This window comes from Candidozyma haemuli, assembly GCF_002926055.2.
Source record: "Candidozyma haemuli strain B11899 chromosome Unknown C_2014730914, whole genome shotgun sequence".
NCBI lineage: Eukaryota > Fungi > Ascomycota > Pichiomycetes > Serinales > Metschnikowiaceae > Candidozyma > Candidozyma haemuli.
In genome coordinates, this window is record NW_020289904.1 from 588,016 (window position 1) to 611,797 (window position 23,782).

The 23,782-nt window shown below is 45.7% G+C and overlaps 5 protein-coding genes across 5 annotated transcripts; 1 reads left to right on the forward strand and 4 right to left on the reverse strand. All coding sequences in view use genetic code 12, as the record gives it.

The window, feature by feature from the left end:
* Positions 1-810: 810 nt before the first annotated feature.
* NOG1 (putative GTPase) lies at positions 811-2,724 on the reverse strand (the record flags this gene model as incomplete). Its single annotated transcript, XM_025485600.1, has 1 exon — positions 811-2,724. The coding sequence occupies one exon, from the start codon at positions 2,722-2,724 to the stop codon at positions 811-813; it is 1,914 nt and encodes a 637-aa protein (XP_025341065.1).
* Positions 2,725-3,451: 727 nt separating this feature from the next.
* MNN9 (mannosyltransferase complex subunit) lies at positions 3,452-4,561 on the reverse strand (the record flags this gene model as incomplete). Its single annotated transcript, XM_025485601.1, has 1 exon — positions 3,452-4,561. One exon carries the CDS (start codon positions 4,559-4,561, stop codon positions 3,452-3,454), a length of 1,110 nt encoding a protein of 369 aa, XP_025341066.1.
* Positions 4,562-4,791: 230 nt separating this feature from the next.
* Positions 4,792-6,155, reverse strand: CAM1 (translation elongation factor EF1B gamma; the record flags this gene model as incomplete). The annotated part of the gene is made up of 2 exons (XM_025485602.1): positions 4,792-5,813; positions 5,957-6,155. 2 exons carry the CDS (start codon positions 6,153-6,155, stop codon positions 4,792-4,794), a joined length of 1,221 nt encoding a protein of 406 aa, XP_025341067.1.
* A 5,465-nt stretch (positions 6,156-11,620) lies between these two features.
* AHR1 (Zn(II)2Cys6 transcription factor AHR1) lies at positions 11,621-13,495 on the reverse strand (the record flags this gene model as incomplete). Its single annotated transcript, XM_025485603.1, has 2 exons — positions 11,621-12,908; positions 13,143-13,495. The coding sequence occupies 2 exons, from the start codon at positions 13,493-13,495 to the stop codon at positions 11,621-11,623; spliced, it is 1,641 nt and encodes a 546-aa protein (XP_025341068.1).
* Positions 13,496-20,897: 7,402 nt separating this feature from the next.
* CXQ85_001909 (uncharacterized protein) lies at positions 20,898-22,898 on the forward strand (the record flags this gene model as incomplete). Its single annotated transcript, XM_025485604.1, has 1 exon — positions 20,898-22,898. One exon carries the CDS (start codon positions 20,898-20,900, stop codon positions 22,896-22,898), a length of 2,001 nt encoding a protein of 666 aa, XP_025341069.1.
* Positions 22,899-23,782: the final 884 nt, after the last annotated feature.

Genomic DNA, 23,782 nt, shown 5'->3' on the forward strand with positions numbered 1-23,782 from the left:
AGGCGGTACCACGGTCGCCAAAATATATATAAAACTGAGGTGGAAGGGAATGGCAGTAAAAAAATATGAAATAAGATATACTTTGTCTAAACAAGGCGCTGTAAAAGCAATGTGGTTGCAATGAGTAACTAAAATCTGTGGGTCTGAATCACAAGGTTTAACAAGGATAAAGCCCTGATAAGAAAGTGTCAGAGTGCGGGCCGCCTGCACACACAAAAGTGAGGCACAACGTTCCCACACACTTAGTGTCTGTAGAAGGTGTGGTGGATGCGCCTCGCCACGGTGCATGGGTGTTCTGGCCAGGCCTGATAAGGAAAGGAAAGGAAAGCTAGATTCGGTTATCCATGGGAACTGGCGGTGGATCTAGATAAGCGTGGACGGGATCGTTCGAGAAGGGGGAGATAATGTATGGTGGGTTTGGTCAATGTACGGCTGGACACCCCTTTAGGGGTGCTTTGAGTGCTTTGGGAGCTTTGGGGCTACTGAAGGGTGTGGGCTGTGTTGGAGGTAGTCCAACACATACTGTGAGTATCGTATGACTTTTTCTAAACTATGGATTGTGTTGTTCATTCTTTTATGCTATCTGTCTCGCCAATACATACCCTATTTTCCACAAAAACGCTGGTATCTTGTTATCGCATATTCGTTGCGCAGATCGGTGCATGTGCCCCGCGCTCACAATACCTTCCAATTATCCGAACCTCCCTGTCACTCTACGGGTTGACCCGGCAACATAAGTATGATGCGATTATAAATGTTACTAACTTCTTTCTATTGTACAAAGGTTTAGGTTGATTTCCCCTGGTCTCTCTAACGGCGGTCCGCAGAGAAGCCTCTCTTACCAGAGAACAAATGCTTAGGCATGGATGCAACGGTGTGTCTGTCGGCCTCTCCCAATCTGGCCTGGCGGTTTCTCTCTCTTCTCTGTAACTTGGCAACTCTCTCGGCCTGCGAACGCAACGCTCCATCGGCAACACCAGCACTCAATCTGTCGTTCTGGTTCACTGGGGCCTTCTTCTTCTGCACCTGCTTTCTCTTCGCGAGTCCCTGGTTCTCTCTCAAGATATCCACTCCGCTAACTGCCTTCTTGTTCTTAACTCTCTGTTTCAATGCATTGGTGTCGTGACCCAAGGAAGACATGTGGTCTTCCATCTGGCCAAACGTCTTCTTGATGTGCTCTCTAGGCATCATCGACTTGTTCTTCAATGACTTCTTCGTACGAGCCTCCTTGACCATAACCTTGTGTTTGTTTCTGATCCATTCAGCCTTGTCACGGATATCCGCAGTCTCTTCATCCTCAATGTCGGAGTCAGAGTCGTAGAAACCCTCGGCGTCTAGCCTTTCCTCCTCTTCTTCCAAAGCCTGCAACTTAGCAGCGATATCTGGGTCCAAGAAATCGTAGACGTTCTTACCGTCCAAGACTTCTGGCATGGTGTCAGCCTTCCACTCATCATCGTCCAACAAGTAGAAGTCCTTGAGGTTAACGTTGTACACACCGGCACCACCATTGTCAGCCTCGACATCCTTAGCCAAGGTTCTTCTGTTTGGATCGTCACTGTCATACTTAACCAAATGCTGTACACCTTCTGGAATATGAGCTGGTCTCTCTTCCTCGTCACGCAACTGTGGTCTAGCCACATGGATCTTGTTCAAGACATTGTTGACACGAGCAGAGCCCTTCAACTTCTGTTCAATTCTTGCAGTCAACAACTTCTCACAAGCCTGGTTTCTGACTTGCATAACGTTCTCCTCAGCGTAACAAGAAGTGTTCATGATATCCACACCAGGGCTATCAGCGATAGTCTTCAAGAGCTCCTGCTGCTCAGCTGACAAGTCCTCTTGTCTGATGATATCGCTCTTGTTCATCACAACCATGACAGACTTGTTGGCGAACAAAGGCTTGATGGAGTGGAACAACTTGGTCTGGGCCTCAATAGAGAAACCACACTGCTCGGACAAATCCATAAAGTACAAGACACAAGATCTCAAATGAGCAATGGCGTAAATGGATTGCATTTCAATGTTGTTCATTTCCTCAGTAGGACGGTCCAAGATACCTGGGGTATCTATAGCCTGGAATCTCAAGTACTTATAGTCAAAATGACCCACGTACAAAGACTTGGTTGTGAAAGCGTATGGCTGCACATCAACGTCAGCCTTGGTGATACACTTCAAGAAAGAAGACTTACCCACATTAGGGTAACCACAGATCAAAAGAGTTCTGGTGTTTGGATCAATAGATGGCAAACGGCCCAAGTGCTGTCTGACCTGCTCCAAGTAAATCAAAGGATCCTTCAACTTCTTGGTGATGGTAGCCATTCTACCCAAAGCAGCTCTCTTCAACTGCTTACACTGGTACAAAGACTGACCAAACTTCAAAAGACGGTTGTAATCTCTGGAAACCTGTTCGATCAAGGTCTTGGCCTTGGACACAGCAGCCAACGACACCTTGTAGTGATTCTTCTCATACAAAGTGTCCATCAAATCTCTGTGGAATGGGTGAACATCGTTAATGTTGGGAAAGCCAGCCAACATATCGGTGAACTTCTCAGAGAAGCCCTCAGCGGTGAACTTCACCTTTCTCATGTAAAAGGCCCTGATACGAGAGATCTTGAAGCCTGGTCTCACCACGGTAGGTGTCTTTCTTTGCGTTCTATTAAGAACAATGTCCAACATATCGTTGGCCGTGGGGACCGTGGGGATATCCTTCCAAGACAACTGCATTGTTTGTGGTAAGGTTTAGTGGTAGTGGTTGGAAGTGAAGAAGCTGAGATGAGCCAGAAAAAATAGGGTAGGACCTCATCTCAATTTTTTTTTTTTTTTTTTTTTTTTGTTCCTCGCGCTAATCCATCCAGGGCGTGGGCTCCCACTATGGGCACCATTACTGGATGAATATTAAGAGCAAGTAATGGTAGATTTTTGATTTATACTTGGTGGGTATTAAGGGCTTCTGTAGATGGGCTGAGTTTACTTGCTACTTGAAATTAGTGGTGGGTGTGTTGTTTGGTGTACTAGTGGTCGGCTGGAGTAATGGCTGCGAAAAATGGATAGGGACCAAACTGGTGTGTTTTAGGTAATGGAACGAATGATGTAAATGAGGGTTCAGGTTGACTGCTGGTCTAAGAAAGGTGGAACTTCAAGAGTTGGGTTGTTATCGCTAGTATGTTTGATGTAAGCGAGTGATGGGTGGAATAATCCAGAGGTATCTCATGGGGAGTCCCACAGGGCCTGGCATCAAACGAATGGTTTGGTGGGGAAGTTAGAACCTTTGTTTTATACTTCATAGTTTAAGCCTTGTTGTGACGGGCTAAAACAGGAAGATGGAGTGGGTAGCACTTGATAAGCCATGCTTCCTTTCACAAGACATGTCGGACCTGTTCGTCACGGATGATGCATATATCACATACATTTACCAGAGATATAAATTAGTTATGAAGTATATAACCACCATCTATTCGTTGTAGTGGTACACCAAATAGTTAGGCAATCCGAACACTTCGTAGCCCAACCTCTTGGCCATCTTGGCAAAACCTTCAGTCTCGATCAAGTGGTAAAATGGGAAAGGAGGGAACATGGCACCGTCCCTATGCACATCTGCGTTCACCAAAACGGCACCTCCTCCAACACCGTCCAAGGGCATTTCAGCGTTCTGGGCGCCCTTTTCATCGTAGTGATGAGCCATCAATGGTCTGTAGGTAGCTAGTTCGCTGTAGCCCTCCACAATGATCTCATCGTCGTTCATGCCCTCGGCAATTTTCAATCCATCTTCAGACTCAATCCAATTGTTGAAATCGTAGGGTCTGATAGCAGCTTGTCCATTCTCATCAAGGAATCTTTGGTACACATTCGCAGAAAGAACAGGCTTCTTGTGAGCAATTAAGTCGTGAAGAAGCGTAGATGGGGTTTCCACAATGTCCGAGTCCAACCAAAGCACCCAGGATGTCTTGGGAGAAATGGTAGTGAAAAGCAATGAGTTTCTGGCCAATGCCATCATGGAACGACGTTCCTTCTGCACCTTCAAAGCGTGACGCTCCTTTTCAAGCTGCGAGTCCAAGGCATCAGTGTCTTGTCTCAATATCGTGATCTTCTTGAATCTGCTCTTGGTGGCCTGAACCTGCTTGACAGCCTGTTCCAACTTCTTAAGCGTTTCGTCACCGTCAGAGTTCCTAGGAACAATGAAACCAAGCGAAATCATGCTATGGTCGTAGCTGAGCTTATTCAAGTTGGCCCAGTACTCAGGCAAAAACCTTGCCATAGGTGTCAAGACAAGCACCTCTCCTTCGTTGCCCAATACATCAGCTGTGGCTGCCAACTTGTTCAAGTCGTAATGTGCAATGTGATTGTCTGGGAGATTATGCAAAATGGTCAGATCCTTGTTCTTCAGACCAAGCCATGTGTTGCCCTTTTTGCTATAGGAGTACTTTTTCGTTGATCTCAGACCTGACGAACCCAAGGTGTTAAAGAGCACAAAATACACCACAGCGACAAGCAGAAGGACCCCGACCAACGCCAAGGGTTTCCTTCGTATGTTACGAATGACCTGGTTTCTCGAAAACAGCATACCAGTTGTGTTTAGCCTTGGAGGTGCTTCTTTTTCTTTTTTTGTCAGGAAACGAAACGAGACACTAAGGGTCGGATTTTTATTTTTGTTTTTTCGGCATACCTGCTCGCGCTCCTAGTCGGATCAACTGTGTTGAAATTCTGTAATATACATTCGATACATTCCAAAGGACTACATTTATTTATATGACAAAGTAAGTTTCTGAATTAAAGACTAGCTTAATTGTTCGCTTATTTGAAGACCTTACCGTCAGCGATCTCTCTCTTGGTACCGTTGACGTCAACTGGGTGGTCCCAGGCCAACATGTTCTCAACGAAGGCCTTGTCCTCCTCCTTGGAAGCGTCCAACTTGGTGAAAGAGTAAGACTCCCAATCTGGGGCAACATCGAAGGCTGGCTCGTGCTCCTGGCCTCTGACCAAGAAGACACCAGTGATACCGTTGTCGTTGTTCTCACCGTAGACAACCATGGAACCGAAGATGTACTTGGTGGAAGCACTCAATCTGGCGAAGAAACCACCAACCAAGTTGTTGGACATGAAAGTCAAGGTCAACTCGTCGTTGTACTTGTAGTCAACCTTCCACAAGGACCACTCCTCTGCGTTGTAGAACTTGTCCCAGAAGAATGGAATAGCGACCTCTCTGGTCTCCTCGTTAGAGTAAGTTCTCTTCCATTCGTCAAGAGGGGAAGTTGGCTTACCCAAAGCTTCCAATGGGTGCTTTGGCTTAGGAGCCTGCTGAGCTGGAGCAGCTTCAGCGGCAGCGGCAGCTGGCTTCTCCTTCTTAGCAGCTGGGGCAGCAGCCTTCTTCTCCTTCTTTGGTGGAGTGTACTCAACTGGCTTGTCAATGAGCTCGATCTCGCCAAGAACATCCTTCAAGAATGGCTGAGCGGTGATGGTCTTGAACCATCTGGTGATACCTGGGTGCTGCTTTCTCCACTGGGTACCGAACAAGTAGTTGAAACCTCTAACGTACTGAGCGGCAACGAAGTAGTCAGCCAAGGTGATTCTCTCACCAACCAAGTAAGTGTACTCAGCCAATCTAGCCTCAACGATAGAGTTGACCTTCTCGAGGTAAGCGTTGGCCTCGTCAACCTGCTTCTTGTTGTATGGAAGTCTGCCGGTGATTGGACCGAAAGCGTTGACGGTGGTTGGGAGGATCTCGGAGTTGGACAAAGACAACCATCTCAAGATCTCAGCGTACTGAGTAGCGTTCTTACCCAACAACTTGGTCTCTGGGTCAGCAATGTTGAGGACTGGAGATGTTAGTACATATTCAATTGAACTGTATGATTATTTCAGAGTGTAGTAAATCCTCGACATGATATGTTAAGACAGGGATAACTGTATAAATAAAAAATTTCTCATCACATAAAAAAAATTCACGAATTGAACATACGGTAAAGAGACACGGCAATGATCTCGGTCAACTTGAGGCCCTTTGGACCAACGAAAGCTGGGACCTTCTTGAGAGGGAAGAGTTTCTCAAAAGTGGCATCGAGCTCAGCAACCTTGACATCCAAGTTGTAAGCCTTGATGATAGCTTTTGGAACAGCACCACGGATCTTCTGATCAGCGTAAAGAGTACCCTGGGACATGATTAATTAGAATTGGGATGATTCGGACTCGGAGGTGGGAGAAAAATTTTCTCAGCTACTGTGGTGGTGGTGGTGGTGTGTGAGCTACACGTGGCATGCGGCACGTGCGAAGCGATGGCCCTTTTGGCTTAGGGCTTTGGAGAAGCGAAGGAAGTATAATAAGGTGAAACGGACGAATTGACTATAGGGAAGGGTTTTAGGGGATTTGGTTTGGTTTGTTTTCTGTAATTGGTATGCAATTGAGTGAATTGACCATGTTGTGTATTTTACAGCTTCTCGTTCAGTGTGCCCTTTGGCTGCGAAATCGGTGATTTGCTGTAGAAATACAAATCTGTATGGCTAATGTGAAGAAGACATGGAGTGAAAACATAGAATTGTAGTTTTTTTTTTTTTTGAAACAAGTGCAAAGTCCTACAAGCAGAATATAATTAAGAAAAAATTACCAACAAGGAAAGAGAAAGAATGATAGAATGACCACTTCAACTCCATCTTCCATATCAAAGGCCTCCAAGCCCGTTTTGCTTCCACATCGACACCACCAATAAAAGTGGGCTTTCAAAAATCAAAACATACTTTCCGACTGAATGTTGGCCCATGCTATTAATTCACTCTTTAATTTCAGTTTCGAAGCTGTTCTAACATCCAGATACTAAGGTATCTTTTTGGGACCTAGGAGCCATAAAACGTTCGTCGTACGATGAAGCACTTACCAGTGATGGCCTTTTGGCATCCACAATACTACCCAATGAATGTAAAAAAGACCCAGAGACATCTACAGCTGATTGGGGTCAAACAAAGGGCCCTGTAAAACAGATACCTTTGTGAACTGCTACGTGAACAAGCACTTATACACTTTCAAGCTGTGAACGTAGCGGATGAAACATCCCTACTAAGCGACAAATAATCTACGATTGCAAAGGGAGAACAAACAAATCACATATCTCCTCTCACCCAGCCTAAGGATCCCTCTTTGGCACCTCGAATCAGAACAAAAGTTTTTGCTCGAGCAAAACGTTTCTCTGACTCGTCAGTTGAAGGCAGGCAACCATCGAAGCAATTTTGTCAATTCCTCCGAGTCACTTGCTGCTGAAACTGGTCTCTGAAACCTATCTCTTTCAAGGACATCTCAAGTACCATTCCAGGGGATAGGGGTATCGGTGTTCCCTTTCGTAGCTTGCTCATAATTACGTAGCCTCCGAGGAACAGATACCAACGAAACCTTGCTTTCGTAGTAGAGGCCGGATGTCACCATAAGACTATTGGAACGGCTCTAGAACATCTCATTACCCACACTCTTGGAAGGAAACCGACATATTTGAGGTTCAAGCTTAGCCCTATTTGTTGTGGACGCAAATAGTGTTACCTTCCCAACGATAGCTCAGAAAGATCCAAATTAATATGACACACACGGAGTAAGCAGAGCCTTTAATACACCCTTGTTAAGAGGAGATCGGCAATGTCAATGGCTAATTCCATACTGCCTCTGCCTATGTGATTTCTTCATAACCTAGACCCTGTTTTTTTCTCTGAAGGAAATCTGGATCGTTTCATAAAAAGAAAAGGTACTTGTCCCGTGCAATAGTATCTAACCAGGCAAGACGAAACTTCTAGCGCTACGCCGATTCTGGATGGAACGGGTCTGGAAAGTTTTCCCAGCCTCCCGGTAATGCAATCCTCCACGCCATGCTTATCCTCGGTAAAGTTTGCGAATGGGCGACGTAAAGAAATTTCTTGAGAAAACACAACAACGCATTTCCAATGTATCAAGTATTACCGCCTTTCCAGGCGACTTAACCTAAGCCACTTGAATCACAAGGCAAGAGCAATTGAGAAAGGTCTTAACCGAGCGAAGCTTTTAAAGTTTTTAACGTGCGGCTCGCAAACGGTTATCTCGATAAACTGTATCGGCTTTATTTCGAATTTCCGTCTAAAAACGAAACATTCATAACGGCTATTTGCATTTATGAAGGTCAGTGCTTCTTTGCTCTTTTTTTGGATTGTGATATCTTAGCGGCTTCTTAGGTAACTATGCTCAAGTAGGCGAAGCACAACGACATTCGATCGAGCACAAAATACCTGAGAACAATAGAGAGGCTCTACGTTTTTGTACTACTAGCGACGGCAGCTAGCACCGAGGGTCCTGTTTGCTTGCCGATTGTGTACGATTTTCGATGATAAGCGTCCCTGTGGCCCTCGGCTACAGCTTTTTGGGACACAGAAGCAGATTTCTTCGTCTTGTTTTCTGGGACTGGCAGATACGCTCTGGTGGCACCTTTCCGATGTTCCCGAGTAGGTAATGAACGATATCCTCGGGTCAGAGAAAGCCGTAAGTGGTGAATCATAACCCCCTAAGAATTCCACTTGACTACCGGAGTTATGAAAACATATTTGGAGCAAACGAGGTCAATTTTTTGACTGTAAAATCCGGAGTGGCTAGGAATTGTAAGAAATTTACCGGAGTGCTAAATTCCGGTTTCCGGCTCTATAGTGTAATATCACGCAATTCTTCTGCTCGAAATGCCACCGAACATGTAAACATTCTGAGAATTGAACCAAAACTTGCTTTGCACAATCCGGAAAAATTCAATTCCCCCCCAGCTTATCGGTGATTAATTGTTTACGTAAAATCCAAGAAAGGATCTTGTTTCCCCTTTTTCTTTAAAGGCAACATCTGGAAACCTAATTGAAAGACTTTCCAAACGCACACTTGTTCTATTATGATACCTCTTTCAGGAAATATGTCTCTTGATTCCCCCCACTTTTCCGAATAAGCTATGCCTGTCCTTCTGTGTTCCTTAAGACCGAAAATGCATGCCGTCGAAAGGAACAAGAACACTAAAGTGCCATGACGCATGGAGAGTTTGGCTTTAGCATTTTTAGTGCATCTACGAAATGCCACAGTTCGGTCGAATTACGAATGGCTTATTTGGGAATACAAAAAATACCATTACGGTGGAGACAGCCACGCGTCGTCGAGACCAAGTGCGTTCGGAGTTCCGACTGCCAGCCACGCTACGGCCAGTTTGCATGCTCTTTTGGTCTCTTTTATATATCCATGGAACCCAACAACGCGAATATGATGACATCAGGATGATATAAGTGCCATGGCCAGTGGCTGATGAAAGAGAAGTAGGCCTCCACCTTTGCCTCACCGTAAATTACCTTAATCGGCTTACGTGAAACTCACTCGGCTGTAAGCGGCACAAAGACGCAATTATGGAAATCTGTTTCGGTATATCCACCTTCTGTGTTACTTTCCATGCTGGCAAGCGATATGCTTAACGGGCTCTCAGTTTTTGGCGAACTTGCCTGGTTTTCTTTCTTTTTTCCCTCCTATGCTCTTATGTGGAGCATGCGTGTGTTGATGGTGGTGGAATGCAACAAGCCATGTTACAATTGACTTAGTGATTCAATGTCTTGCGTCGCCGTTAGAAAAAATGCACACACTAAACGCACGGTTCATTCCCAAAAGGGACCCACTGTGCCGTACAATATGTGTCATGTTTTCGTGCATCCTCTGTTCCTCTGTCTCGATGCACCCCGTGTTAACATGCAAAAAGTCACGTCGCGCAGCGGGTAGAATACCGATCATGGTGTTGAGTATGCCGTCCTCGAGACAAAAAAGAGTAGCCGCGCAGCAACCAAGAGATCGCCGCTTGAAGGTGTGCAGCAGTTCCAGCGTTAAGAGCTGTCATCCCGTTTTTGAAGCCAATTACGGTGTTTTTTCTTTGGTGGGTACTGGTTCCACCCCTCATTTCTACTTTGGTCTTGGTACATGGATGCAGTTTTCGTCAACTGGACGAGATCTTGGTGGTATTTGTTTGAAGTCTAGTGTTACTGGTACTTAACAACTACGCCAGTTTTTCCGTCCAGATATCCTGCTTTGCGGATGGTTCGATGGTCTGGTTTCTGGGCATACCGGGCCTGAAACGGGTGTTTAGCGCTCCCACGCTGATTCGGAAGTACGCAAAGCCGTACCCCACTGTGGCCCGGAAAAACTAAGAATTTGTAGACAATTCGTCATTTTTTTTTTTTGTTTTGCTTTATTTTTTTTTTCTTTTTTCTTTTTGTCTTTGAACTATCCTGAGATCTGCAAACAATATCGATTCAACTACCACCTCAAAGTGTACAACGCGTTCGGAATTGTCTTTCATACCCATTCCCAATGACGTCGACGTTCCTGATTAAATAATTACCTCCCGTACCTCCGCTGCTCCTAAACCCTCTCCTCTTGCTTCCTGCTTCCATGCTATGCACTCAATGGCTTATCTTGGACCATCCACACTGTTCAACGGTGCTTATCAAGTGGTTCTCCTGACCACCAGTTTCAATGCACGATTATTGGATGCAGCAATAACAAAATCCGAGAGCTAGGCGGGCCATGCAAGTTGTTGCTGTAGCAGCAGTACTGTAACGCGGTGTAGACGCATAAAGGCCCCTGTCGTCAAGGCTGACTCTGGTTTTAGGTTTGACGATTTTGGGAACCGCATTGATAGTATAAAGCCTATTTTATCAAATCCTTTTTTTCGTGGAGGACGTTGCTAAAACTTAGTAGAATTCTTTCTTCTTGTTTACCCTGAGAGTCGGACATATTTCCAAATGTAATCCAGACGATTTATTGTATTGGCTCCGGGTGCTTACATAGGACAATGCTCGTTGGCTCGGTGATAAAGATCTAGGAGCCAAGAGAAACAATCAACTATTTCATTGTAACCGTTGCCTTAACCACGCTATGTGAACAGAAGGATTTGGCGAATCTTGGAGGAACTGGTTCCATTACTAGTCAAAGCTTGCCAAATAAAACAATTTCCCAAGGAAAAAAATATAAAAAAAAAAAAAAAAAAAATTGGGAAGGGGAAGGCACAGAGATTGGACCCAAACAAAAAAGAGAAGAGCAAGCAAAAAGAAGAATTGATGAAACTAAGCACACCCATCCACTTGGCCCATTCCAAGCCTACTAGTCAATTTGTATGACCGAATAGCATTGTTTGTCTCGAGGAGTCCCGAGACCAGTGAGATGATCTTTCACAAATCCCTCAATGAAGTAATTTATTTGATGGAGTACCACACAGAGACACACAAACTCCCACCAGAAGCACAATCAACACATGCTATAGCAGAAGTGGCCTGATCTTCAAATATTTCCCAAATTTTAGTAAACTAGGCAACTATGGCCGTACCGACCCAGCCTATGCGCAAAGTTGCTTATAACCCTGTCTCCTCTCCCCATGCCTTCTCGTGGTCTTGCCGCATGTAGTTACAAAATTTTCTCTTGTTTTCTACAATTTTTTTTTGTTTTCCCTACCTTTCCAATTCCCTAAATTTTTTTGTATTCTAAAAACTATATGTCCTCATATACTCCGTGGGGCTAGGCGCTGCTGCTCTTCGACAAGTGTCCTCAGTGTTATGCAATTTTTTCCTCCCCCTCTAGACCCCCCGAAACGACGCCGAGAATGTGGCACCCTTTATTCAAACACCCAAGAGAAATGACGATGCCACTGTGCTTTAATCGGTTTTTCCATAGACGAATCATCAATCAATCGAAATAGATTGGCACAGCCTGCTACCGAGTCGTTACTCGAGAACTGTTGGACCCTATTAAGATGTTGTGATAAAAAGTTCATCGCTAAGCTCCTTTCGTTCGAACGAACAAACGAACTTCTTGGTTGGTTGCCTGTGTTAACATCTGTTTCTCTGAGTGTTTGCAATGCTGGTTCATTGGTCGAGAAGAGCCCCCGTAGTTCAACATTATCGTACACATAGTCGGCCTTAATAATTTCCCAAAACAGATCTCTTAACTTTTTAGCATCCGAAGAACCACCTGGTTGGCTCCGGAGGCTGTATGGAGCCACCTGAGGCATATCAAAGTTGGCGAAGCCATTATTGAGTAGTTCTGTCTCATATGGCGTGATGGTGAAGAAATAGCTCCAGTCAATTGCTTGGGTTGGCGAGTAGTCTATGACTGTTTGTGAAATGGATTCTGGGTCTGTCGGCACAAGGGAGTAAGAAAAGGCAGCGTTTCTTCTCTGGATATTCACCTTGATCATGAAACGTAAAATCGTCATGGCCTTGACGCTTTCGACTGTAAGGGGTGACTGCTTCAATTTTTTCATCCGGCCAGCTGGCACTTGGGTGAGCCGAAGCATAAGCTTTTGAAAGAGTTTGCCCTGGTTGGCTAAAATTAATTGGAAGTTTTTGTCAAGAACCAACGTTTGCCTTAAGGTGAGCTGGATAAACAACGCTAGCGTTACGAGGGTAACACTAAGCAAAACCCTCTCGAAGGCTCTGAACGTCGACATGTTAACCTCTCTCGTTTCGAAAAACTCCCATTCATTGGACTGGTTTTCGGTTACACGAAGTATGTCTTCGAGAGAGGCAGTGTCGGCGCAAACAAGTAAGCAGTTTATGAGCAAGAACGACGACCCTGGGGGTGTTTTACCCTCCACCTCTGCAGCCTGAGCCAACCTCACACAGTAGTTGGGCACCAACACCTTCCACCAGTGAATCTCGTTGAAGATGTCTAGCAACCAATAGTATCTATAGGTGTGTATTAACTCGGTGAATAACTGGGCATCAACAGAAGATTCAGCTGGAAGTTCATTTAACAACTCCACAGACGAACGTCTCTGTTCGTGGTGCAGAAAACTTGAACGGGCCGAGTGGTAGTCCAAGGTAAAGTCGCTAGGCTTGCCTTGGAGTTCTGGATTTGCAAGCAAATTCGTGATGTCATAATTTTCTGATATAACGTTTTCTCTGGGTTCAGTAGGATTTAGTTCGGAAAGGAAAAAAGCATCAGGGGGATGCTGACTGACATTAAGGAGGTTTTGCGAAGGAAGGTAACTTGGTACAAACGATTGGGATTGTTCCGGCGGTCGCAGCAACAGCGGTGCATGTTGATGCTGGTGATATTGATTGTGATAAGGGTCTTCTGGTCGGGATGATTCTGGGATGGGTGGAAGATTGGGATGGAGAATCGGTGATATGTACGAGGGATCAAGTGTGGATACCGCTTTCGAGGAGTTGCAATCCACGTTCATTTGACGGGAGGCTTCCATAAGATCATGCTGAGAATGTAAATGCAAATAGGGTCTGTAGGCATCCTTACCATCTTTGTAGTAGGTGGAAACAGCAACTGATTGATCAAGGAAAGCGAAATATCTCGGAGCTGAGTATAAGTCTACCGGGGCTTGAGCTTCAGGCCCCAGCTCAACAGGATCAGGCATCGACTCCTTGGGATCATAAAAGGTGTACAGCGTGAAATTAAGACGGACACCTCGGATACATTTTCTTTTCGAAGTAAGACAGTTTTGGCAAACCGGGAGCTGCTCGTCGCACTTCATGTGGCGGTCTCGACAAGTGAAACAGCCAGATCTGGTTCTGGACCGCTTCACCGTCGTCCGAGCAGGCAGCAGTTTTCTTCGCATGCGATGATTGAAGAATGAAGTTGGAAGATTGTGAAGAAAAAAAACGTTAAAGCTCGATGATCATTCCAGGATCGCAGCTTAGTTGCGGGGGATGCAAAGGAAAGCTAAATGGAAAGTAGCAAAATGTAAAGCAGAAGCGCTTTTGTTGAATGTGGTACTTGCCAAAAGGAAATTGAAGTAAATCAAAACCCGGAAGCAAGGAAAAAGCAAAGCCAGGAAGAACTGGTGCACTAAAGCGTCGTCAGCAAGGCCGGAACAATTAAAAATATAAAACAGTCCGAGAAAGAAGTGTGTGTACTTCTAGAAGCCCTGGGGAAAGTTGAGTAGTTGTGGGGACCCAGCTGAAGTACAGATAAAGCACGGTAGCGAAAATAAGCTCGGATAAGCTTCGAGTAAGGGAATGCACGAAGGTTGATGGGAGCCGTTTGAAAGCTGTTAAAAAATTTTAATTTTATATTATCTGGATCCAGAAATGGATGAGTTAATGGATGGTGGAATGGTAGGATGGTTTGGTTGTTACGAGCTTCAGTGACAATCTCCAGTGGGACTTGACTCAGGGCGGCCTCAAGCTTCCTTTTTGTGAATCGTACCGCTTATCTTTAAGTTGATGATTGTGTACCCTCTTTAGTGAGTCAAGGCAGGGTCCTACTGCTAGTTCCAGCATGAGGTAGTTATATGAACATTTTCCACTATGGTCACCGTTACCGATCCGGAAGGTGAACAAAATAAACATGCGCGACAGTGTGCATTGCATATCCGAGGTGCTACAGCAGCACTCAAAGCTGCTTGCTGTATCATGTACGCTGCAGCTGCCCTCTGTACGCTGTCGCGCCACGCGCCAAGGCTACCGCAACCGTTTTCCGTTTGTTGAGCTGGCGTGTAACTTTGTCTACAAAGCAGAAAATACAAAATAAATTCTTATACTGTTTTTGTAACCTGGAGAGGGGGATTTGTCTGTCCGAGTGTCTCCCTCTCAAAAAAGGATTCCCCATTTTTAAGCTTTTTCTCTCTGCATTCTCATTGTCTTGAAGAGGGCCGTTTTCACCTCATTGCAGACGCCCTCTGCCCCAGACCAACCCTCCTCTGCATCCCGGGGACATTATATGCGATTAACATGTGATGTACTCCCCGAATAAGGCGGGGACGTTAAACGGGATCCCCTTACTATTTCCTTGGGGGGAGGGGGGTCTTCACTAAGGAAGATTCGCCGCATCATCTCTTCTGTTACATTTTTTTTTTTTTTTTTTTTTTCACTTTTACCGCTGCCTGTGTTCCCAGAAGCGCTATTTTTGCCTGAGACCCGCCAATTGCCAGTTCCGGAGCTCTTGCCTGCTTTTCCCTTTTCTTTTTTTTTTTTTTTTTTTTTTTTTTTCGACTTCTCTCTCTTTCTTTCTCTTTTCCCTTTTTTAACCTTTTGGCACCTCCACTTTGTGTTACCTTTTTCTTCATGTCCCCCATCAAAAAGCCCGATGGGACTCCCCCACCATCTTGGCCTCCTCTTCAAGTTGCAATTGCGTTGCGTTGTGGAGGGTACCCCCCCATGCAAGGTAACACTTGGCTGACTGGGCTGTTTTAATGCTTATCTCCCCCGAGGCTCTCAACCGTCTCTCTTTTTCTTGTAACTCTCGAGTTTTTCCTTTCGGGGTTGCTAACTATTTTTGCACCTCTTCCAAGAGAAATGTAGCCCTTTCCCTCCCCACCGCCCGGAAAATTTATAAGCAGTGTGTGCGTAACTGTCATCTGCACCCTTCACTTTGAAACATCATCACCAACACCACAGCAGCAAGCAGTACTATTCTGGCCAATTATCATTCCATTTTACTGGCCATTCTTTTTGGTATCCACCCACCTGCCTTTGCTTCTCTGCCCCACCCTTCCACCACTATCAGCACAACCAGCAGATGATCCCCCTGACATCGAGTATCAACCGGAACATTCTCGACCACTTTTTTTTTTTTTTTTAAAAAAAAAAACAAAATAAATGCTCTTCCACTTGTCTTGCTACTACTTCCCACCACCTGCACGCTTCCAACAGTACTACGGCCTTCTTCGCTAGCTTGTCTCGGTCAATCTTTCCCATAATGGGGGCCCCCAAAAGTAGCTTTGGCGGTGCATCTCGTACCTGCACTGTTGAATACCAGACTTGACCTCTGAAAGGGGAAAGGAAAAACCCTACGAGATCTTGGTCTTATTGCTCAATGCGTGTGGCTGAGGCATTGTTCAAGGCTCTTGTTGCTGTTCGTGGCGCCATCCGGGATCAATTTTCTGTGTTTTTTTCTGAATCGCCTACATGAAATGCGTATGTCAATTTCAAGGACAAGATGGCGTGTCAGCACTATTCCGCTCCTTTTTTTAACTTCTTTAGTTCTACGTCTTCCCCGAATATTATTTCTCACACTTTTTTTTTTTTTTTTTTTTTTGAGTTACCTTTTTTCACTGTCCTTTTTTTAGTAGAGTCGCGTCGCGTTTGAAGCCCTGGCCCTTGGTTCCTGCTATGCGCCTGCGCGAAACCGAGATTTACCGAGGTGATCGCCGTTAACCGCCCTAAGTCAAGGCACACTTTTTTCTTTGTCCCGCTCTTCTTTCCGTTAACCCTCGTCATTCATTCCCTCCATTAAAACCTCCTCTGCACCCCGTATACCCGTTTCTTAGCTTGACAATGCCAATCAGGTTATGTAGACCCACCCAGACTGTCTATGCAGGGTCCATGCGGTTGCATAGCAAGAAGTGGCATAATTCTCTCCTTCACAAGTGTCTCTGTGACGGTGTGTACAGGTGCATATTTTAAAGCAAGAGGTTCTCCTTCTAACCCTTTCTCACTTTGCTGGTGGTCTACTTATCTACGTTACAATAAGATCTCTTCGGGAATTGTACTCCTTTTTTTATCATCTTTTGCTGACCACTTACATTGGCCCATTTTATCCTTCTCGCAGCAACGAAAAGAAAAGAGAAACAGCCGCTTATGTTCTACAAGCCCTCACGCGCCAATTACTTCTGATACCGCTATCGAAGCCTTTCTCTTATTCTGTGCACATACTTCTTTTTTTTACTGTTTGAGCTTTTTTAGCTTTTATCCTACCTTTCTTTTCCTGCTTGGTCGTCTGTAAAATGTCCTGAAACTCAGGATCATCCACCTTTTGTGCATAAGGTTCTGGACGCTCCTGTGCTCATTTAGCTTTTTATGCTTTTTACCCCAACTAGTTCCATATTTTTTAAACTCAATGGGGACATTTATCCCATGAGGGAAAGCGGGGCTATTCTCGGCCTCACCGTGCCGAACAGATTTCCTCTTCTTGGTCGCGTTAGACGCTATGCTTTCCCATCGAAGACGGCTTTGCGTGAGGCTAAACGCTCTTGGGGTGGCTTTTCTTTGTCTTTGATGGCATGTCCTATTAATTTCAAGCGGCCTCCGTGTAATGTTTCTGCTTTCTTCCCCCGTAGTTCGTGGCTCTACAAGAAAAAGAAAAATTATCCAACAAGCCCACTGCAAACTCTGCGTCATTCAATTGCAAATATTCGGACTAGTCCGAATCTTTGTCCCCCAAAAAATTTCCAAAAAATTGCTTGGGGACGCTCGGTCCATTTTTCAAGTGCCTCTAGACTCGGCGAAGGACAATCTTATCATATGGACACTTTTTGTTAAACACTTTGATTAAGTGTTGAAGCGATAGTTTAAGATGAATTGAGTTTAGCTAGCGCCTGGTCTAGAATTTAATTGTAGCCGAAACCGTAAAGTCTCAGCGCTCTCGCCTGGGTAGTAGTAGGAAGAAGGTATCTCAAAGTACGTTTGGATCCATGCTATCCAATATCTTGTGGTGCTGTGACATCTAAGCTAATTGCTATGAGATGTGGCGTGGCTGTCGTGGGTTCGTATACCTGGTAAACTTCCGCCACTCCTATGAAACGACCATGGACATCAGGCGAAGTTGGACATCAAGAAAAAAGGAATTAAAAAATTTTTTTTTTAAAGGAAGCAAGATGAAAGAGCTTACAGCTTTTAGAACATAGTGAGAGGTATGGTCGCTCTAGGTGGTGGGGAGGCGAAGAGAGAAGTTGTTTGTTGGCTTCTTTGTAGTGTTGATGTTGGGGGATCAATAAATCCAACTAAAGAAGCCTAGCGGTATCTCTGACCATCATGAAGAGTCATAAGTTCCTTTCTCTATCCAAAGGAAGTCAATAATGCCTGTTTTGAACGGTTTTGGTCAGTCTTTGGGTTTGTTGTCACTTGGGGATTTTCGTTGGTGAGTTTTCCAAGGCGTTTCAGAATCATTTAAATCAATCTTTGGATAAATCTGGGAGGAGGGAAAGGTACTATGGAATTGATCACACTGTTTATCTGTTTGTGGGCGTCATTGGACCATCTGTTTCAGTGAAGCCATGCTGTCTTTGCCTGTAGTTATTTGGCTGGAGAGTTCAAAACTCCCCCACTTGATTGGGATCGCCCAAATCGAAAAGTAAGACTTTTCTGCCCATCCAGCCAACTTGGAAATTTTTGGTAGTAAAAAAAGTAGTCGTTGTCTATGCTTCTGTGAGACTTTTGTTGCGTCTCCTGTTCTGTAAGGGTCTGCTTCGAATGGGGCTAAAGACAAGTAAGGGTTTGCGCAAATACGCTAGGGCCAGATGTGGACTTGGTACGTCCATTTCCATTCCATATATAAAGCCAATCTTCCAAAGCCCTAGGAAGGGTAAACTTGACCACCAAACAGCAAAGTCTGCGCCCACCTCGTCCGTTGTTTCCCGCATACCTGTCGGAAAAGTGACGACCAGTGACGTTCTCGACCCTTCATGTCAAATAATGCTTCTGTTTTGGTACTACAAAAGCAATGAGAGGGTTCGATGACTTCAATAACCCCTAAGAAAATTTTTGGTACCACTTTCACCTACTATGTGGTCCCTGACACAAGAGCAAAAGAAATTTTTTTTTGAACGCTGTGGTCAAACAAACTAACAAAGCAGGGACTACATTGAAAACAATGACAGGAGGCTCCCAGTCACTACTTTGAACGGGCAAGAGCAATCTACAACACCATCAGATGAGGTTAATGGGTAAAATAGAATGACCGGATCGCTTTCATGTTAACCTTTCCAATAACATTTGGCGGCGTACTTGCGTCTGGTGTCGTAAAGAAAGGTGGGACCAATTAAGGGGCATTTTTCCCTACTCGACAGAACAAAGCCTTTGGATCACTTCTACTGTGGTAGCTTTGCTCTCGTGTGTCAGTTAGTCCTCAGTGTTATTGCTGGAGAGGTAAGTGTCGATGGTATGGCACATTCTCGGCACCCGGAATCCCGAGCTGCCACACGTACTCGTGTTTCAGTCTATGCTCAATATAAAGCGAATGCATGTCCTTCAAGAGACCATACAGCTCCCATTTCACTACATTGGCATGGTCCAGCTTTTCCAACGCTTTAAAGAAATGGTCTAGGGTAAACACCGAGCTGCAAGGACGTCGTCAAAAAAGCGGGACAGACATGGATTTGCCCACCGGATGCAGCGAATACCATTTCTGGGGATTGTTCAGTGAAAAAGCCTGTTGATCCTTGCAAATCCCAAATGCCTCAGAAGCCACGTTAATGACGGTAATAAAAAAAATAGGGAGGTGTTACAACGGTACCAGGAAGAGAGGGGAATCCCAGACTCTAACAAAAAAACTCCCCAAGCCACCGAAACAGTACTTTATGAAAGATCAGGGATATTTGCTCCCTATAACACTCTGAAAATGAACAAATCCTTCGGTCGATCAAAGTGTACATAGAAGAAGAGGTGCAGAAAATCGAAGACGCAAAAGAACGGCAAATATGGTGAAGAGAAGCATGGCTGAATTGACAGCGGCTAAATCGAGGCCAACAGAGCGGGACGGAGTGGTAGAGCTTGAAGCCGAGTCAGGCTCTTTCTCAGTGGGATACACAAAAGGCGAGCCTGGCTGGGGGGAATAAAACGACCTGCATATAGTACAGTTTCAAAAAAAGTGAAGGTGAAACTTGTCTCGCTTAAGAAGAGAAGCGGGTCGCTCACACCCGTGCACCAGATCCAGAAAAGCAGCAATCAAGCCAGGAAGGCTTAAAGCAAAGATGGCAGAAAAAAAACCCAGATTCCAGCGTGAAATTAAGCATACACGCGTCAGGCTTTTGCACCGGGCAGCCAGTTGGCGATTTTCCATTTTCTTGGGTTTTGTGGTAAGGAGAAGGCTATGAGCCCATGAGCCTGGTTGTTTAGAGGTTTTCACTTTGGGTGCAAAATTCACTGGAACCCTTCCCCAAGCCTAAAAAGGCCACCAAGAGTCCAAGAATTTCCACGGAAGATGGGCCGTTTTCCAGCCAATTGTCAGCTCACCAATCAGTTTTCCAGCAACAGTTAGATCATTTAAAAAAAAAAAAAATTAAGGTTTCAGGCGCATTTGCTACTTTTTCCAGTGAATAAGCACGCAAACATTCATGACCCGGAGACAATGTCGAAGTGCACAGTGAGGGTAAGCTCGTCTGGAGACACAAAGGGTGAAAGAAACGGCGATTCGAGGAATGAAAGAAACGGGATAAGTTCAAAGAGGAAAAAAAAGAATTAAAGGGGAAGGGTCTTTTTGCCTTAGCCACAAGTGCCGCCGCACTGTGGGAAATATTATCTGTTTTCATGACATAGCTTGCGTTGCCTTGCGTTTCTATACCAGGTAATTTTTTGTTCCTGAACCTAGGGTGAAAAAACCAGGGCACTTCTACAATGCGTGCGTTTTTACGAACTTAGACGAACATAGCCAAGAGAGGATAAGTTGTTGGAATTGTTATAGGTGGCGGGCAAAAAAAGATCGGATAGGTTGAAGACGGGCCTTTTTTTTCTTTGCAAGTTAAGCCTGGTTTGTGCTTTTCGTTTGCTGTCTCACCTAAGACAGCGCTGACGTCAATTGTACATCTTCCTACGTCAGCAACGATAATTCGCAACGATAATAAGAGCAGTAACGTCTTTTGGGACACTCTGAGACACAGCTTGGGAAAGCAAATTTGGAAAGAGCCCAGCCCGCCTTGCGCTATATTGCTTACGGCTAGCCATTTTTTTAAACATAAACTGCATTCTTTGCCTAGTCACAGATCCTGTTTGGCTTTGGGGTCAATAAAAGTTTCTTGTTACACGACCTTCGGTGAGCTTCAACGAAAAACTTCCATCCGTCTATCCACCATCGTTCTTCCTTCCGGGTTTTATTTAAACAACCTTTACGGTGAAGCAAAACGTTTACCATTTTAATTCTCGTGTGCCGCTTTCCCTTTTTCATCTGGCCTTATGAGCAGGCGTTTGCAGACTGACAATCCTCTGCCCAATCCGCCGCAAATGGACGGTTATTCACCTTCTCCAAACCCATCTTTTGCTGAGCTGCAAACCGGCTCTGGCTCGGAATCTCACATCACTGACCCACACTCCCTTAACGTCATGCCCACCTTGCCGAATGTCCTTGTCCTCGACAATCTTCCTCCAGACACCAGCCACACCGACCTTGAAAAACTCATTCATTCCCGCTTGCCATCCAAAGATGTTTCCGACAATCTTCGTTATCATATCCTCGACTTTCAGGATACACATGCCTCTGTCGAGCTTGCCAGTTCAGATCTGGCTCATGCTGTAGCCGAGTCGCTCGACGGTGAATCCTTGCTGGGTTGCACCATCTCGTGCTCTGTGCTAGAAAACCCTTCTTTGGCGGTGCCAGCGTCCGATCCAGCTCTTTCGGCGACGCCAACACCTCCACCAATGGGGTCTATGAACCCTTTCTTCTATATGCCTCCCATGTATCCAGTTGATTATGGGTATTATGGCTCTCAGGTGCCTCCCAACATGCCTCATGGTCACGGGCTATTTTCTCGTCCCCCTAGCACGGGTCAACTCCACCCAGGAATCCCAGTCCAGCCGCATCCTGGGGCTCCTGGTCTTCACAGAGTTCCCAGCGTGGGTAGTGTGTCTGGGATGCCCAACGGACCATATGGCCATCCTTACGGCTATTATAGTGGTTCTGACTTGCCAGGCATGAACATGGGCTACGGACATGGCCAGGGAATGGGCCCTGGCTCTGGCTACGCCCCATCGTATCCACTGTCAAGACGCTCGCTGACGAAGCTGAATAGCAACTTTAGCCGAAACCGTTCGTCAAGGAACAGTTCCATCTCGCTTAACCGTCAAAACAGCAGTAACTCGTCTTTCCGTCGTGGGAGCTACCCTTCAAGGCAGAGTAGCATGACGAGCTTGCCAGGCCGTACGAATTCCGTTCAGTCATCCGAGTTTGGCAAAGATCAAGACAACGGTTTGAGCGACTTTCCAGTTACAGAATCGCCTGTAAACGAAGAAGTGGCTGAGGAAAACGAAGATGAAGTTGATGAAGAAGGCATGATTTGCGTAGATGACGAGAACGGTCAGCGTATGAGGGTCAACCCACGTCGTTTGTTTGTTGGTAATATTCCATTCAATTCGACCTGGCCAACGTTAAAGAACTTTTTGGTGAACAAAGCCGAAGAATTAGAACCCAACAATGACATTGATATCCTAAAAGTGGAGATTCCAATGCAGCAACCTCGTGAACAAAGTGATACCTCGACCATGGGGTCCTACTATTACCTAGCGACTCTATCACAGCAACTTCAAAGCGGGCCTGGAGGGTCAGTCCCTCATGCTCCACCTTCACACGGCACTGATAATAGAGGAACCACCGGTCAGCGAGGCCTCAGTCGAGGATTTGCTATTGTCACAACAGGGAACAAGCAATCGCTGGAGAAGCTCATCAAGCACTTCAACAACATGGAGTTTGAAAATCGACCCATGACAGTACGTTTTGACCGATTCCCCAATTTCAACAATTATGTCCTCCAGCAACTCTACCCAGGCCACAAAGGGTCCTACGGCGGAGGCAAGAACAAGCCCGGGTTCCTCACAAACCTCGCCTTCGAACGTAATCTGTTCCAACAAAAGTACTATTACGGTTCTACGCCTCAGTTCCAGCCCATGGCTCCGCCCTTCCTAGGTGGACAGTATTACCCACCTAACCGCAGCTACCACCGAGGAGGACTGCGGTCAGGGCGAGGAGGAGCCACCAGCGACGCCAGCATCAATGAAAAACCAGAAGACGACCCCAAGCAAGCACTCAGCGTGCCCGAGTCCGACCTTGGGTCTAGTTCAAACTCTGGATCAGGCCACCGCAGCCGCAAGCCTGCCAAGATGAGCATGAGTGACTTGGGACCACCGCTCCAAGAGATAGAGCAAACGATCACTGAGGCGCCCCAGAATCAAGGCGATGCATCCAAAGCCCGGGAGCTCGTGGACTTTGTCGGAGACGCATCAGAAGAATAAACGGGCTTGCAGTCATTATACATCAAACATTACACACACACATTCACATAGCCCATTAGTCTTCCATAAATACCTTTCTGGATCAAAGGCCGAAGAAGCCGCTGTGCGTAGTAGGACAAACCCGAGATTCAGGGCCGAAACCAGGCCCGAGCAAGAAGGTCAATTCTTGGATCTGGCTGACGAGTGGTCATTGGTAGAAGATAGGTGACGTCGTCGTAAGCTTAAATTTTTCACCGTTGGGCTGCGAACCACCAAAAAAAAAAAGTGAAAATTAGTGAAAAATAGGTACAACGGCTCGGCAGCGGGCCGACGACGTGCGTTACTCGACCTGGGGCAATAGGAGTAAAAAAAATGTACGTAAATGGAAGCAACAGTAGCAAATGGCTGACACTCAGAAAAGAGAACCGTCCATTTGGTTGCCAAACGAAACCAGAAGAAGACCAAGATTTGCAGCCGATCGATCGAGATAAAACCTTAAACACAATAAGGCACCAAACGGCAAAAATAGAAGAAAACAGATTTGCCCTGGATCAGGCATCGAAGCAGTGGGGCCCCACTGATACTGTTACTGGTTACGGGAAGTGTCTCGGCGAGAGCGACCGAGCTTCTCGGCGAACCGTACCCAACAAGCCGCGACAGCCCCACCTTGTCTTAGTAAGAAACTTGTTTTTGAAGGCATGGCTGAATGTGGCTCTAGATACGCCATGCATAGACATGCGCCCTTTCGGGATCTGCTTTTGCCTTGGCCAAATGCCGCAGTGGGTTTTCATTGGCTCCCGGTGTTTGGGCTGTGCACAGAGGTGCCTGTCCATCGCGCTTGTCTGCAGCATGCGTCTGGCTGAGCATGAAAGCGAACGATATGCTCCTGTCTATGGTGGACCCGG